The sequence below is a fragment of the Grammomys surdaster genome, unplaced genomic scaffold (genome assembly GCF_004785775.1).
Source record: "Grammomys surdaster isolate TR1022 unplaced genomic scaffold, NIH_TR_1.0 125776, whole genome shotgun sequence".
NCBI lineage: Eukaryota > Metazoa > Chordata > Mammalia > Rodentia > Muridae > Grammomys > Grammomys surdaster.
Window position 1 is genome coordinate 417,635 of NW_021620607.1, and position 17,635 is coordinate 435,269.

Here is a 17,635-nt window from a genome sequence, read left to right on the forward strand (position 1 = left end):
AGAGGGACAGAGAGAGACAGAGAGAGACAGAGAGAGAGACAGAGAGAGAGACAGAGAGAGAGACAGAGAGAGAGAGACAGAGAGAGAGACAGAGAGATCACAGATGATATGCAGATTAAGAAAATAGGAGATCTAAGAAAATATAAAATTTTCTGGAAATTAGAATCCTCACTATCAAGGAGCAGGGAGAAGGAGGAAGAGAAGAACGAGGAGAGCACAAAAGCCTTAATACTTCATATTTAAATTCAGAAATATATAGTATTATATGTTAACAATATCATTAAATTGAAAAGGATCATTTTTATAATTGCAAATGTGTTTCATATATATATATATATATATATATATATATATATATATATATATATATATATATATGGATACCCCAGAAGGGGACACTAATATACACTCAAAACCATCAACCCAAAATTTGCCTTGCCTACAAGGTATGCAGGGATAAAGATGAAACAGAGACTGAGGAACAGCCAACCAGTTACCTACTCAACTTGAGACCCATCCTATGTAAGAGAGCCAATTCATGAAATTAGCAATGATACTCTGCTATGTATGCAGACAGGAACCTAGCATAACTATCTCCTGAGAGGCTTCACCCAGCAGCAGACAGAAACAGATGCAGGGATCTACTATAGCCAAACACCAGGAGGAAACGGGGAATCTGGTGGAAGACTGGGGAACAGAAGTGAGAGATTCGCATGGCTCAAGGATACCACAACAAGACTCAGAGTAAACTAACCTGGGACCATGGAGTCTCACAAAGCCTGGGCCAAAAACCAGGGTGCAAGCAGAAGCTGGACCTAGATATGCTATATATTTGTAGCAGATATGCAGCTTGGTCTTCATGTGCATGCCGTAACAAGTGTAATGGGTGCTTCCTCAGTTGCTTTTCCCTGCCATTGGATCCCCTTCCCCATCTGGACTGTCTAGGTGAGCCTCAGTGGGAGAGCTCTAGTGCCTAGGCCTGTTGGCACTAGATGCCCCAAAGTGAGGTGGTACCCAATGGGTGGAGAAGGAGAGTTGACAATTGGGGAGGGATTTTTAAGAGTGGGCCTGGGAAGAGAGGAGGGAGGGGTCTATAATGTGATCAGGATATAAAGTGAATTAAAAAAATTAAAAAGTACCCTCCCTAAAAGATTTTTGTTCAATGAGGTAACAGGTATAAGAAAAATATGTACAGATTTGTCCTAAGTTCTGGAAAGAATAGAACATATTTGCCATATTTACTCCAAAATTTTAAAAGGTATTTGGCAATATTTGAGAAACACACATTGTGAAAAACATTATGATAATTAGAACATTTTATTCTCTTTATATTTTTCAAAGTAAGTGTTACTAAACAGATTTTGAGTCTTTGGTAAATACTTGGCATTTCTATAACCATTTTCTTCTACACTATAGAGAAATTCAGTTTTCTCATCCTTAGTGAATTTTTATTTTGTTTTGTTTTATTTTTTATCACAATAAGATTTTAATAGAAGAAACTTATGGATAAATTTAGGGGCACATGTTTGAAAATGCCCCCCAATTAATCTGAAAAAAATGTAGCAAAATATACTCATTAAAATAAAATCATGTTCTAGTTAGCTACAAATTTAAAAAGTCCAACTCAATGCCATCAGTAGATGTCAAAGATGATTAAGACTCAACACACTGTTAAGAGATGCATTTTGAATGTCTGTGGATGATCTTGGTAGAGTCAGAAGGGACGCTTATCATTGATTTAAGGAGAGATGATGAGAGATTTGAGGTCTCCATAGGCATGTGTACCCTGAACCAAATATGATATTCCTAATATGTTGCATAAGGACAGATTGAAGCCTGATAATAGGAAGTGCAAAGGAGTAATGAAGGGTCTTAAGCATAATAGAGAGTAATATAGCTGAAGTTGTAATTTCAGCTTTGGATCTGTCTTGAAGGAGGCAGTTTGAGGGAGCTGTTCACCATGAGACTGTGGACTGCTGTCTTCTCCCAAATCTGTGAAGCTCTTTGCTATAGTTCCTGACAGTCTGCTCTATACAGATAGTACCTTCTGGGTTCACTCAAAACTTCATTCCAGTCGTACCTGGCCTCAGATACTCTTCACAGGATAATTTTCCTCTCCTTGTTACCAACCTGTGCTTTCCCATCCCAAGATAAAAGATATGTGATATTTCCTGAATGTGCTCAAAGAAATAAAGTCATGAAAAAATTAACCATTTAAGGAAAAAAATAACTTGTGCAGACTACACTGGCACACTACCAAGTGGGACACCTTAGATAATATCAAGGATTTCTTCTGGTGTGAAAGACATGGAAAAGAAGCAAGAAGAAATTGGCTGTGTTTTTACTATAGTGAAAAAGTTACAAAATGGGACACCAAATATCATAAGATTTTTTTAAAATGAATAATTCTAAATATATTTTTTCTCACTTATCCCAGGTTTAGTGGACAATACTAGACTCCCAAGCAAAAGGGATACAGATTTTAGTTGATACAAATAAGCATAGATTCTATGCTTACCTTATAAATAATAAATGATATTTCAAAATAGAAAAGTTACCTCACATTTTTCCAGAAAAAAAAAAAACAGTGTGTATTAGTGCATAGTATATTGACTCAACTGTATTTGGTAACCTCTTCTAGAGTTACAGAACTGCATCATGGGTATGGCCCTCATGCCTCACTGGATAATGACAGGGAGACTGGAGCCATTACAAGGTCCACTTCAATTACTGGATGTCAGGCCTCTATCCCCGCCTTCACAAGATTAGAATTGCCACAGCCCTTTTACACTTAGAGAAGGGAGGAGATGTCAGGGGCAGCCCTACTTATACACTGAAGGCCTAAAATCAGCCATAGGCCTAAAATCAGCAATAGGCCTGTCATACATGCATGCTAACACAAAGTCTTGGGTCTCTGTAGAAAAAACACTGAAACAGATACCTATAAGCTATTGTAAACAGGCAGGTTTTGTGGAAATTTACCAGCCTGAGTAGTCATAGACCTTGTAAATAGGTAGCCTTGGCAGATAGTACCAACTTGGGGAAGGACAAGTGAATCATAGGCAGAGCCGTAATGACCTGTCCCCTGAACCTTCACCAGCCGATACCCTGTTCTGAAAAGTACCTGTACTCCCCCTGAACTCCCACACTCCAGTGTCATCTCCTTCCCCACATCCTGCCTTTTGTGTTTATAACCCCTGTGTGAATAAGTAAAAATTATGATTTGCTTTAAAAAGAAAAAAAAAGAACTACATTATAGATCAACACTTCAAGAATAATCAAAAAATTGATATGATTTCTATAAATAGGATAGGACAGAAAGCTTAAGTACCTATTGGTATATTGGCAGCAATTATTATTATTATTACTAATTTTTATGTTAATTTTATTATTTTATATGTAGGTGTGATTTTGTATCATGCTAGAATACCACATGTGTGTCTGGAGCCATCAGAGTTTTTATCAGTCCTGGGTCGTGTGATCCCTTTCAACTTTTATGGGTGAGGAAAATCTCTACTTACCTTACTATCAAAAAGTAAAATTCTCATTGAAATTGTAGAGTTACCTGTGAGGCTAACATTTCATGCCTAGAATCATACTCTGCCTTCTCCTTGTGATATTTCTTTCTTTATGTTGACTGTCTTCGGCTAGTAAACCTCTCTCCTGTTGTTTGAAAATGTACATTCTAAACCTGTGATTCTGACTCTCTTTCTTTAACATTTTTTTCAAAGATAATATTATAATTATTATTAGGAGGTAAGGCATATTGGCTTTTTAAACTCTGAATTTTATATTGTATCCTTTGGTGACACACAGCTATCTAGCCCTTGACATGTTCATTTAGTCTGAATGTAAGTAGAAAACACAAGACACATGTTGATGTCTAAATCTGTAAAATATTTTTCATAATTTCTATAATATATTTTTATAAGTGTTTTATACTTGATAAATAAAAAATGTTTAAATCAGTGCCCTGATTATTTTATTATAGCTATCAAATTTAAATTTTTACATGTAACTCACATTTTTAGTTTCCATTTTAATGGGCACTACTAATAAAGCATTAGTATGCTTTATGAGTTTGAAATTTCTCCTCTTAGCAAATCAAAGCAGAAGACATAAAAACATTATACAATTAATGTTTTATAACTACAGAAATATTATATAAAATGTAGGTGTTTAGTGATATTGTTATAATATCATGAAACATAAAACAGATCAAAGATTACTCTCACTCTATTCTTAATTTTTTACAAGTGTGAAGCTATTAGCTGAAGAAAGGGGATCAAACCCTTCTTTCTGTCCCATCATTTCTGAGGTACTTTGCATGCTCACCTGAAAATAGCCCACATTTTAGTGGAAGTTTGTTAAGTCATTGAATGATAAGCTCTAAATTGTAAAGTAATACAAAATGGAAACACTTGATTCTTTTCATTTCCAACATGATGTGTTATGTTGCCAGAGCAATATGTGCCATTCATCCTTATATGAGAGTGAGTGGCATCCCATGTGCCGCAAATCTCTACCATCCTTTAGATGGTAAGATGTTTATGCAAAAGCTGAGAAACTGAAAATGCAGTGCCTTCCCGAATTTACATTTCCCATCATGAATTTGCAATGACCCCTGATTCAGGATTTTAGCAGTGCCTCATGCTGAGTACAGCAAATGATTCAGCACTCCTCCGGTCATGAATAATTCATAGAGGAAGTGTCATAAGTTATATTTGATGAGCAATGTGAGTCCCACAATGCCTTTTAAAATATGTTGTACAAACTTAGGTCTATGGCTCTACTTATATTACATCCTTACAGGAGAACAATTATTGTGACGGACGTAAAAAATAAAACTGGTTAAGGGATACTCCAAAATGTTCCATAAAGCTTAAATGCAGAGTTGAATGTTTTGTTTTTTTGTTTGTATGTTTGGTTTTGTTTTCAATTGTTCTAACTGTAACCAACTTCGAGACACAGAATGCCAAACCTCTGTTTTAAAGAGGGATATTTTAAATGCATATAAATCGTAATGCAATGACCACAAATAACACATTAAGATTTTTAAAGTTACTGACTTTTTCACTTCTATCTGATATCTAAATCTAACCCTTATTTTGTTTTAATCATGATCATAATCTTTAATAATGTTCTTAAATAAGAACCTGCAGTCATTACACTTAATTAACAAGAAGAACATTTGATTTTTGTAGTGGATTAATGACATAAAATCTAGCAAAAGGCATTAATTCTATATTATTTTAGGCAAGTCAGCTTCAATCTACCATACATATCAATGAGGTCACTTTCCAAGAGATGATACTTTGCACTGCTAGAACTATATAGGTACAAAAATACAATTCCATATTATGTGAAATTAGCTTACTATAGGCTTGTGAAAAATAAATACAATACACCCTCCTGTGATTTGAAATAGTCTCTACCTATTTTGTATCAATTAACATATATACTAAAATTATGGACACACATTAATATCTTTAGCAAGAATATATCTTGAATTTAATGATCATTATGCCCAAACCTGTTGAGTAATTGTATTAGTAATGGTGTCATCTTAATGGCTTCTTCTTCTTTATGTTCTAACCACCAGTATGAATTAGGAAAGTAATTTTCCTATCATTTCATAAAGGCACTCATTCCACTTCAGAAATACTTTCAACTCTCTAATATAGCTAATATTTCTCATATTAATGATGCCAAAGACTTTGTAGCTAACTTCTCTGACCCCATTCTTGGTGCCCTATATGAAGAGGATTGATCAAATGATTGTTTTCTATATATCTATTTCTGGTTCTGGGAATGGAATTCAGTGCTTGATAAATACTAGGCAGTTTTATCTTAATGATTCAATACCTCAAAGCAAAATGTCTTTTCACTGAAAAAAAGGTAAATTAAACAATAATTTTGTCTTGATTTTTCCATTACATTACCTTGCTTTTTTCAATAATGACTTAGTGACTTAACAGTGATATGATTTATTATTTGCAACAAATTCTATACCCTTCTTACCATAATCTTGCTATGTTGTATACTTCTGCTGTTTGACTTCAAAGGGGAAAAGTGTTCAAGGAAAATCCCTCAAGTCTCTTTAGTTTATTCCTACACAACACCATTCAGCTCGAGTTTATAACCTCTAACATGCCTCTACAAATGTAATTTTTAAAGAATTAAGATATTAAATTATAATTTACCATTATACTAAATAAAACACTTGTATTATGAACTAAAGTCCACCCTCTGATATGCATGCATGGATATCAATTCAGCCAATAACAAGGATCTAAAGTTGTTGAATATAACTGTGAATCTTCCCAAACCATAGAGGTGTATTCCACACGTGCTAATCTCTCATAGTCTCCAAGAAATGCTAGGAGCGCAGGTCAAGTTGAATACCAGAGAGCTCATTGGGAAATTATCTACACTTGAATGATAGAGAAGAAAGATTTATTTTGAGAGTTGCAAGTGTCACCAACAAGAAATCAGTGACCTTATGATATACTAAGGATGTGAGGCTGGTAAAATTTGATAGAAGACAATGGGAATGGTTTATTTTGAGTAAGGAAGAGAAAACTAGAGTCCTGTGAAGAGGCAAGGATAAGATGTTTCAATAATCTTTGTTCAACTAAAAAGCCCATTAGCTCACTCAGTGGGCTTCTGCTGGCTCTATAGAAAAGAGACACTCATGAAGTCATCATAAAGGATGTGACTGTTTTCACAAAGCTTTGACAGATGAAAACTTAATCACTTGGATGGAAAGAAAAACTCGAATAAAGAGTAAAATCCAACCTCCTGGGTGCTGTATCAGATGGGCACTATTGTCTCTAAAGTAAACCACATGGTAATGTATTTAATGGCTTCCCCCCTCTGGTTGAATTAATTTAAGGGATGCATTTACCAAGAAGAAAACTTCTCACCTGACCCACCAGAATCTAATAAGGAAAGTAGCAGATAGCTCTTAGAGACAACATAACATACATTTTTTATGCTTTTTCCAACCTTGGGGAGCATAAAAATTATATACAGAAAAAAAAAAAACCAAACCTTAACTGGCATTTGCTACCTTCATTTTTCCAACAAGGAGGAAATGTAGTTACTGTGAAAATGTTTTGACATAGGCTTTTTACACATACATGAAACAAGGCACACATTTACACAAAGTGCTGGCGAACTACAAATAATTTGAATGGTAAACAAAGTCACCCTGATACTGTCTGTTTTGAAATTCCATGCAGTTTTCAGGTCTTGGGATAAGTTATGGATTAGGTCTTCAGTTAAATGAATTCCTTTTTAGTCTATGAGAATTTCTGTCAGATTTCTTCTTTCTTTTGTATGTCATAGGTTTATGAAAAACATTGTACTGGGCTAAGGTTGGCCCACCTCTTCACTATCAATTTCTATTTTTTCTTTTCTTAATATTATTATTTATTATTTTGGAATTTCACATCACAAACCAGAATTCCAATCACTCCCTAATCCTCCCATGACCAGGAACATCATTCTGACCCTACCACCATCAAATATATAAACATTATATATATAGATAGGTAGATAGATAGATAGATAGATAGATAGATAGATAGATAGATAGATATAAAGAGGAGAGGAGAGGGAGGGGAAAATTGAAGGTCACTTGAAACCTTCACTTAAATATGACTAGTTATCATTAAATAATTCTTTTTAAAAAAATTAAAGGAGAATGCTGGAGGGGTGAGACTGGAGTGAGTAGGTTGGTGGGGGAAACACCCTTAGACGCAAAGAGGAAGGAGATGGAGTAGGGCGGGGTTGTGGAGAAGAGACCAGGAAGGAGAATAGCATTTGAAATATAAGCAAATGTTTAATAAATGATCAATAAATAAAAATATACAATCCAATGGCATATGCTCTAAGATCAAGAATTGACAAATGGGACTTCATAAAATTGCAAAGTTTCTGTAAGGCAAAGGACACTGTCAATAGGACAAAACGACAACCAACAAATTGGGAAAAGATCTTTACCAATCCTTCATCTGATAGAGGGCTAATATCTAACATATACAAAGAACTCAAGAAAGTAGACTCCAGACAACCAAATAACCCTATTAAAAAATGGGGTATACAGCTTAAGAAAGAATTTTCAACGGAAGAACTTGAATGGCCGAGAAGCACCGAAAGAAATGTTCAGTATCCTTAGTCGTCAGGGAAATGCAAATCAAAACAACCCTGAGATTCCATCTCACACCAGTCAGAATGGCTAAGATTAAAAACTCAGGTGATAGTAGATGCTGACAAGGGTGTGGAGAAAGAGGAACACTCCTCCATTGTTGGTGGGACTGCAAGATGGTGCAACCACTTTGGAAATCAGTGTGGCGGTTCCTCAGAAAATTGGACATAGCATTACCTGAGGATCCAGCTATACCACTCCTAGGCATATACCCAGAAGATGCTCGAACATATAACAAGGACATATGCTCAACTATGTTTATACCAGCCTTATTTATAATAGCCAGGAGCTGGAAAGAACCCAGATGTCCTTCAACTCAGGAATGGATTCAAAAAATGTGGTATATTTACACAATGGAGTATTACTCAGCTATTAAAACCAATGAATTCGAGAGTTTTCTAGGTAAATGGATGGAACTAGAAATTATCATCCTGAGTGAAGTAAGCCAGTCACAAAAGAACACACATGGTATTCATTCACTGATTATTGGATATTAGCCCAGAACCTTGAAATGCCCAAGATGCAACTCACAGGCCACATGAAGCCCATAGAGAAGGAAGACCAAGTGGGGGTGATTCGGTCCTTCTTAGATGGAGCAACAAAATACTCAAGGGAGCAAATATAGAGACAAAGTGAGGGATAGAAACTGAAGGAGGGGCCATCTGAAGACCTTTCCACCTGAGTATCCATCCCATTAGTAGTCACCAAAGGTAGATGCTGATGTGGAAGTCAGGAAGTGCATGCTGATAAGAGCCTGATATGGATGTCTCCTCAGAGGCCTTCAAGAGTCTGACATATTCAGAGGCAGATGCTCACAACTAGCCATTGAACTGATAATGGGGTTCTCAATGGAGGAGTTAGAGTGAAGACTGAAGGAGCTGAAAGGGTTTTTGGCCCCATGAGGAGAGCAACAATACCAACCAACCACAGCTCCCAGGGTCTAAACCACCACCCTGGAGCACTTAGGGAGGGATCCAGGGCTTCAGCTGAATATGTAAGAGTGGAGGGCCCTGCTGGGCATAGGTGGAAGATGAGATCCTTGAAGGCTGGACGCCCCAGGGGGTGGGAATTTTGAGGGTGGGGAAATGGGAGTGGGGGGTTAGGTAGGGGTTACATCCACAGAGAAGAAGGAGGAGGGGTAAGGGGATAGGGGGTTCCTGGGTGGGTGGGGGATGGGGTAAGGGGACAACATATGAAATGTAAATAAAACATCCAATAAAAAAATTAGAAAAATATATACAATCCACAAAAACAATAATTCATGCTATAACATAACATTTTATATTTCACTAATATGTTCTGTTATTTATAATAGAACAGTTCAAAAATAAAAAAGTTGTAAAATAAATAAAATCATTATCACTATATATTGCCAGTTTGTCCAATAGTAGAATAAGGTACATAAACTTCAATTATCTCATCCCAGGTGACTATTTGAGCTCTGGTTCTGTTTTACCCAATGTTAATGTTGCCCTGTCTCATTTGTTGTAAAATATTCTGCTGCTTTTCTATTGCTTGCTGAAGTTGTCAGATTCTATATTTTCCCTGCAGTGTTTCACTCAGGCTTAATGAAAATTAACCTCACAGTCAAAATAAAAATGACGCTAATGAAAGGAATGAAGAAGGTAATAACTTTGTAAGAAACTGATCCTATCCCTAGGACAATCAGTGTCAAAGCATTGATCACGGTATCACTTGATGATACAGCACCATAAACAAGGCTGAAGTAAAGATATCAGAGCTGAGGAACTGTGTCAAAGAGAAACACAGGTGTGGAGTGTCTATACCAACCTTCGGATTCTACTCAGAGCCTCTGAAGGTCATGTCTTGTCATCACATTTCAGAGTCTGATATAAAAATAACAGCATTTCAGAGGATAAAAGATAATGCTGAAGCATGCATGGGAATCCAAACACTCTCTGTATAATGCAGAAATCTTGCCAAGGAAAGCAATTCCATTCTGGTACAGAAACCCTGGGGTAGATCAGTAAATATGTGAATTCCTCATTAGTGAAACTATTTTCTTAGACCTTACAAAATGTTTCCTATTCATTTTCTTCCTTTCTTCACCTTCTCAGCTTTGTACTTAGGCCTCAGACTATGGCCAGTAGCTTTAGGTTTATCACATGATCCAGTATATGTGTTTCCATGAAGTGGATTAATGGATCGAGCACCTAAGTTTCATAATAGGTTTTGTAGAAAATCACATCAATATTACAACTCTACAACTTACTGTTTCAATGTCTCAATGGCTCTTTGTCTTCTAGCTTTTAGTATAATTTATACATTCCTAAGCATGTAAACAAAAGAAAATCCTCAATTAAAATTTAAGATATAATAATAAAAACATTGGCTTGTTAAAAAAGAAAATCCAGAATTGAAATTTATGACACAATGAAATAATAATAAAAAAATCATTGTTTAAAATATATCTTTCTTTTTATCCATCAAAGGTAATAGATATATGCACATAAAATATAATTAATAAGAATATTTTACTTATCATGCACTCAGAAAAAAAAAGTGATTTGGGGCATAAAATAATTTGAAATTATTCAGCATGATAATATACAATGTCTTCCAAAAATTCTTAAATCTTTCAATTAAATTTCTTCATTTCTAACACGAGCAACTTCAATGGGAGTATTATTCAGTGAACCTTCACTTACTTAGTCAAGAAGATCATATAATTCCACCAGTGATGCAAACTATTCATCAGCCCTTTTAAAATCCTCAAGTTACTATAGCTTTATTTTGTAATAGAAAAACATGGTTTTAGTTGTTAATTCTTATTTTGGAAAATAATATCTGCTATGTTATGTTCATATGGTTCCCACATAGTGGATTTCATCATTAGGTCCGTGATTAGTTTGTGACTCAATCATGGTTAATAAATATTCCTATAATTCAGGTTCCACAAATGGGTGCCAAATGTATGCATGACATCATCAAACCTAATGAGTTGTTCTATGACTTATATTGATGTGGCTCACTAATGGACGTACTTCTTTGTCTATATAGTGCGGATTCATGGCAGCCACATTACAAGCACAAAATAAAGTCTGTCTGAGACTGGAACTAATAGTTGAGGTTAGAAAATACTATCTGACCATCTAAGTCAAGCTGTTTGCAAACTCTTTCACATTAGAAGTCAAAGAAGATACTATCTAACCTGCTAAGTCAAGTGCCTTTGAAGTTCAGCTATGTGGTACTTGGAAGGTTCATATTCCTTAAAAAACATGTATTTACTCATTACTTAAACTACACTGGGTTAAATTTCTTTTATTTTAAAACCAAAATAAACCCTGAACGACACAGAGTGTTATTTCAAATTAACTATAAAAACTATAAGTCTAAAGAAGATCATTCAATACCAGATTTATTTCTGTAGATTTCTACCCATAACTCTCATTTTTCATCTATATCTTCATCCATTTCTCTCATAGAACCTGGTTTAGTGCACATTTACCCACTGGCTGTATCCCAGACTTTTCCTAATAACTAAAAGTTCTCTTTAATTGAAACTCAATTTTCGGGTTGGAGACATGGCTTAGAGGTTAAGAGCACTAACTGCTCTTCCAGAGGTCCTGAGTTCAATTCCCAGCAACCACATGGTGGCTCACAACCATCTGTAATGGAATCCAAAGCCCTCTTCTGATGTGTCTGAAGACAGTGACAGTGTACTCACATATATAAAAAATAAATAAACAGTTCTAAAAAAAAAGAAAAAAGAAACTCAATTTTCTGACATTAGCTATATTCTATAATTATTTGTCTAGTGTATTTCTCCCTGTATTTAATTTTTAAACATTATACTTTGATCGTGGTTCTCATCCCATGACTCATCCAAATTCTGACTACTATCTCAACTCCAATTCTGTGGTCTCTAAAAAAATAATAAATAAAAATAAAAAACATAATTTAGAAACAAACATCTAAAACAGCAACACAGAAACAAACAACAACAAGGAAGCCCACAAAACCTAGTAGGCTAAAAAAAAAATCTAGTAGGACAAAAATTGCCAAAGAGTAAATCATTACCACAAATTCACAAAAATACTAATAAGTTCCTCTTGTGTTGGTCAGCTACTTCTAGACATGGGGCCACCCTACCCCACAGTATCATTGATATACCTAGTGACACTCCAATGGAGAAAACTGATTTTCCCTTTACCAGCAAGTATCTGGTAGCAGCAGAATTCTTGGTAGGGGATAGGAATATCCTCTCTTTCTCTCTCACACCCCCTCTCTTGCCCCCCTTTCTTGCCACCCCTTTTCTGCTACACACACACACACACACACACACACACACACACACACGCAGAACTGGGAACCCATTTGTCTTGAACTTATTCAGATCTTGGGAATGATGCCACAGCCTCTGTAAATTCTTGTGCATCAGTCTTGCCAGTATAAAAGACAAGACAGTTTTCTTGGAGCTATCTATTACTTTGGTCTCTTCATTTTTTTATTTTCTCTTCTACAGAGATACTTTTGCCTTGAGGGGAAGGGTTTTGATAGTTACATCACATTTAGAACTGGGTGCTCTGATATCTGTCACTTTCTTCAGAACATCCAGTAATAGGTCTCTGGATTATTTTTCACCTATTTCAAAAAAAATTCTCTGAGGTGAGTTGAGGAAGACACTGATCTATCAGTATTGTAGTGTGTCATTAGGAGTCATTTTATTGTCAGGTTCCTTTAGCAAAATAATATTCTTATGTTTCTCCTAAGGACACATGACATTAGGAGTCATTTTATTGTCAGGTTCCTTTAGAAAATAATATTTCTATGTTTCTCCTAAAGACACGTGACATATCCAAGTACAGGTCCTTGGACTCTTTAGGAAGTTCATTTATAGGTTCCATTTTATGGAGTGGGTCTTAAATATATTTTTAAAAATATTAGTTTTCTTCCATCACATTTGTGCTACTATTGCAGCAGGATATCTTGCAGGCAGATCACGGTTTTGGGCCATGGTGTCTGTAGGCAAATGATATTAGTAATTACTTTTTATCTCCAGTAGTGAACAGAGAACCTTCCAATACCATGAATACTATTCATTTGTGTGGGAGCTTAGTTACTCACCGGATCTACTGCTCCATCATCAATGACATTATTAACTGAAGTCTACAGCAATAGGGCCTTTATATCATATAGATTCTGGAAAGCAGCTCATGACCTTGAAAATAGCTTCTTATGTGATGTTTGGGGTGTTCCATTGGATTTTTTTGGCCAAGGACTCAACAAGATATAACCCAGTCAAGAAACTATAGGTTTTACTTGGTGACATGTTATATCTAGTTGGAGAATTCTCTCCCTATTACTTAGTGGCTCAATTTAGATTATTTTAACATATGTATATATTTTAAGAAGCTTCTATAGTAGTAGATCTCTTAAAGATCATTTTCCTTCTTAAAAATATGCAATTTTCCATAAGGAAAACCATATATGTTCTAATTAACTGCTCTCTCTTATTGTATTCTTCAATAGATTTCACATAAATACATTGGATGGGAACAAAGATAATCCATTCATAAACAAATTCTGTTAAAAATATCTCTCATCTCTTCTTCTTTCATGAATTGCAACAGCAGCAGAAGAAGAGACAGTTCAAATGTTCAGATATCTCTTTAGTTTAATTATTGGATGGATTATTGAGAAATAAATTTTATTTCGCTTTCATTTTTGGGTAGAAATTACTTTAAAATATTAACACAATTATCTCAAATGACAGAAATACATGACATGTTATTTTTCAAGTAATTAATGTAAATATAATTGTGCATAAAATCAGGATGAATATTAATATTTAGATGAAATATCGTAGGACCTTAACCATTATAGACACTTATGTAAGTCTTTTTGAGGATTATTTCGTGGCCATAATTACTCTCTTTATCATTCCCTCCATGATTTCTGGGTATCATACTTATCTATGTCAGTTTATGCAGAGGTATATCTTTCATGATTATAATCTAAGCTATTAATATTCTGTAGAATTTTAAGTATAGTCTTTATCAAATATCTTCCATATATTTTTTCTAAATTATTTCTTTTTTTTTTTTGTAAATGGTTGTAGGGAGTACCCTACACCCTAAAACACTTTATTAAGACCTTATTGCTGAAATAGTTAGACACTGATTGGCTATAAAGGTTTTCTGGACCTGGTCCCTGGTTACTCTGCAGAGCCCTCCCAAGCTGTTGGAAGTGAGGACACCACTGAGTGGGAAGAACAGTACCTCCTAAGTGTTTCAGAGGTAAAGTGGGCTTCAACGGGGCTCTCAACTTAGCACAGGGGTCAGGAGTGTAGGCTTAAGCCAGGGCCCAGGGGCAATGTTCCCTGAGATGAGTCAAGCCCCAGCTCCCTCTGACCTTTCCAGAATAATGGGTAAGGGGAACAGCACTGTAGAGGGGGCAAACTAAGTATCTCTTATGTGGAAGTCACGCTGGGCTGAACAGCCAGCACCAAGCTTGGAGACAGAGAGTCTTCAAGAGTGACCACAGCAGGTAAGAAGACTGAAACTTCACTTGAAGCAGCCATGTACATGTACATGCAGGGCAAAGCAGGCTTCTTCAAGGACAGGCTGCCCAGGCCTGGATTTGAAGGAATATAGGAGTGCAGTTAGGTGTTTCCTTAACCAAGCTCACTCTTTATGCCTCCTAGGGGTAACTCTCCCACCTGAACATGCAAAGGCTAACCTGGACACCTTAGCTTCTCTTACAAGGCACTTGTTTGAGGGCTGCTGGGGACTGCAGGGGGAATGGGAGATAACTCTGGTGGTAGCATCTAATCTACGCAGCCACAAGTGAGCGGAGGTGGTCAAGGACTTAGGGGCTACCATAGTACAAGCACACAGCCAGACCAATGAGCAGTGCGGCCAGGAAGAAGACAGCTGTGAGCTGCAGCTGTAGCAGCACTGCTGACAGCACAGCATTGACCAGTAGTGAGCAGGACACGATGAAGAGGCGCGTGATGCTGCTGCCATGCTTCATGACAGCTGACATGAGCAGCCCATTTACTGCCTGGTTCAGCACCACAAGTACTGCCCATCCAGAGAAACCCTCTAGGAAGCCTGGGCCTGGGCCACTGCCAGCATACAGTCCAAGGTTCAAGATCACCCCAAAAGTGTAGAGGAAGAGGTTCTGAAGAGCCAAGGGCAACCGCTGTCGCTTCATGATCAGCTCTGTGTACACGGAGGACAAGCCGGAGATGAGGCAGTAGAGGATGAGAAGCAGAAATCCCAGTGGAGTGATATGCAAGGGCATGGGATGGGCTCCGGCTGCTGATGGGGGCTCAGAAAGGGTGTTCACAGGTTCCTGAAAGCCACCTGATGCATAGCAGGCTCCCGCGGCCATCAGCAGCAGCAGCGCCAACCCCTGACGTGCAGAGAGACGATGTCCAAGGCAGAGGCAGTACAATAGAGCTGTGCTTCCAATCTTGAGATTGCTCAGTACCTGATAGGTGCTGGGGTCCATGTAGCGCTGCAGATAAATCACCAGGTTGTTGTTGGCGCCGTAGAGCAGGGCTGATAGTGCAAAGGGCGCAGCCTGGCGCCAGGGTGGCGAGCCCTGGGGCCATGTTTGCCAGCCTACCAGGAGGGAGAAGGCGGACAACAAGAGCTTGGTCAGCTCAGTGAGTAACACAGCGGAGGAGGGCCGGAAGGGCACTCGGCCATCCACATGGCACAGTGCTAAGAATGGCGCATGGGCACCATACATGGCAGTGGACAGGAACAGCATCAGGGTCCAGCGAGCCTGTCGTGGGCGGCTTAGGCCTGGCATACCCCCATCTTCTACACTCATGGCCCATACCCAGGTGGCCTGGGTAGCTAGCAAGGGACAGAGGAACTGGGACACATTTGTAGAAAATTGAGTACAGAACTGTGGTACATCACCAGAGAGAATACTGAGGATCAGAGACAACTGCACATTCCAGTTAGGTCTTGAAGAAGGGATTCGTGACCCATAGTTTTGGGGTCAGTCCCATGGAACTAGGGAGGGAAGGAGTCTAGGGTGCAGGCTGACAAAGCACTGTCCACTCTCTGCAGGCCCAACACGTTCATCCTGCTTTCCCCAAAGGGTCTAGTCAGGCCCCTTTCGTAGTGACCTAAAGTAGTTCTTCAGTGTCTTCTCCACATTTGGTACAGCATATGCCTGAGCTGCATAGATGCCAGTGCAAGTGCCCACTGCAAAGCCCAATACTGCTGATGCCCTCAGTTTGGCCACCACGTATCCTGCCAGGAATCCCTTGAAGAATGGGGAGGATAAGACTGCGCCATCCTGGCCTACACCACTGTTGACTTCATCTTCCACACGCTGCTGAAGGCGCTCCAGCTGGTTCTTGAGAAATGTCAGGTCCTTAAGCTTGGGCAGAGAATCCTTGTCATCCGCCATCTTCCCCTCGCTGCTCTAAATTATTTCTAATAAATACCTATTTGTTAATTAGTATCCCTTGAACTTACTTTTTTCTTCTATTTGTGATATGGGTAAATTGCTACAAGCTAGTCTCTCTTTGTGTCTGTCTGTCTGTCTGTCTGTCTGTCTGTCTGCTTGTCGGTCTTTACTAATTGCATATCAACTCCATACTTTCAGTGCTGTGACTTTACACTAATTAAAGGAGCTCTCTTCTCATACATAAATACAGATCTCATTTTAATTTAAAAATTACTTCTCCTTATTTTTATTAAATACACAGTGCCCTTTATTCTGGGTGAAAATTAGGAGTGCTTTATTTTTATTTAAGTGCAATAAGATCTCTTTTACACAGCATCGTCTGTGTCAGATGAGGTCAGTGATTACACATTGTCTGAAATAAGGAGAAGAGACCCATTTATATTTTCTTTTGGTTCTGTATGAAAATTCACTATTCATAGTTCTATTATGGGACTTGTGCTGTTTAAATCTATTAGGTAAAATAAGAATTTTGAGGTTGCATATCAGTAATTCAGTAAATTACTAAATTCAATTAGATTCATGTGTCAACACCTAATTAAGAAGGTCATCAAGTCAACAAAAATCATGTTAGCATCTTCATTGTATTATTAACAATCTCTTGGAGAACTATTCTTGAGTCTGCAAGTTTTGCTTGGAATACAGGCTTGGAGAAAAGTACCTAATCCCATATTAATTTATTAAAACTTTGCTTTTATGTAGAACATATTAACTTCAAACAGACTTTGTGCATTATTAGAAGTTAGGAATCTCACAGGCCACTGAAACATAAAAGGCATCTCTCCCCCATATCAGTTCTGGACCCTGATTGCTACAATACTAATCTATAAGAAAAAGTATGTCCACTAATCGAACAGAGACATGACTGTTTTAAACCATCCATCCTCTTTCTGATTGGACCCGAGACCTGTCCACAGCAGGGAATTCCCCATGGCCCAGGAGGTTTAAGTCTCTATAGCAGAACCTTCT

General features: G+C 37.5%; 2 protein-coding genes across 2 annotated transcripts; both read right to left on the reverse strand.

Moving 5' to 3' along the window:
• Positions 1-14,284: 14,284 nt before the first annotated feature.
• LOC114640120 (probable UDP-sugar transporter protein SLC35A4) lies at positions 14,285-16,616 on the reverse strand. Its single transcript, XM_028789042.1, has one exon. The coding sequence runs from the start codon at positions 16,016-16,018 to the stop codon at positions 15,044-15,046; it is 975 nt and encodes a 324-aa protein (XP_028644875.1). The 5' UTR covers positions 16,019-16,616; the 3' UTR covers positions 14,285-15,043.
• LOC114640121 (SLC35A4 upstream open reading frame protein) lies at positions 16,276-16,614 on the reverse strand. Its single transcript, XM_028789043.1, has one exon. It carries the CDS (start codon positions 16,607-16,609, stop codon positions 16,298-16,300), a length of 312 nt encoding a protein of 103 aa, XP_028644876.1. The 5' UTR covers positions 16,610-16,614; the 3' UTR covers positions 16,276-16,297.
• Positions 16,617-17,635: the final 1,019 nt, after the last annotated feature.

Coding starts and splice junctions, on each gene's coding strand:
- LOC114640120 (XM_028789042.1), bottom strand. CDS start 16,018: ATGAGTGTAGAAGATGGGGGTATGCCAGGCCTAAGCCGCCCACGACAG.
- LOC114640121 (XM_028789043.1), bottom strand. CDS start 16,609: ATGGCGGATGACAAGGATTCTCTGCCCAAGCTTAAGGACCTGACATTT.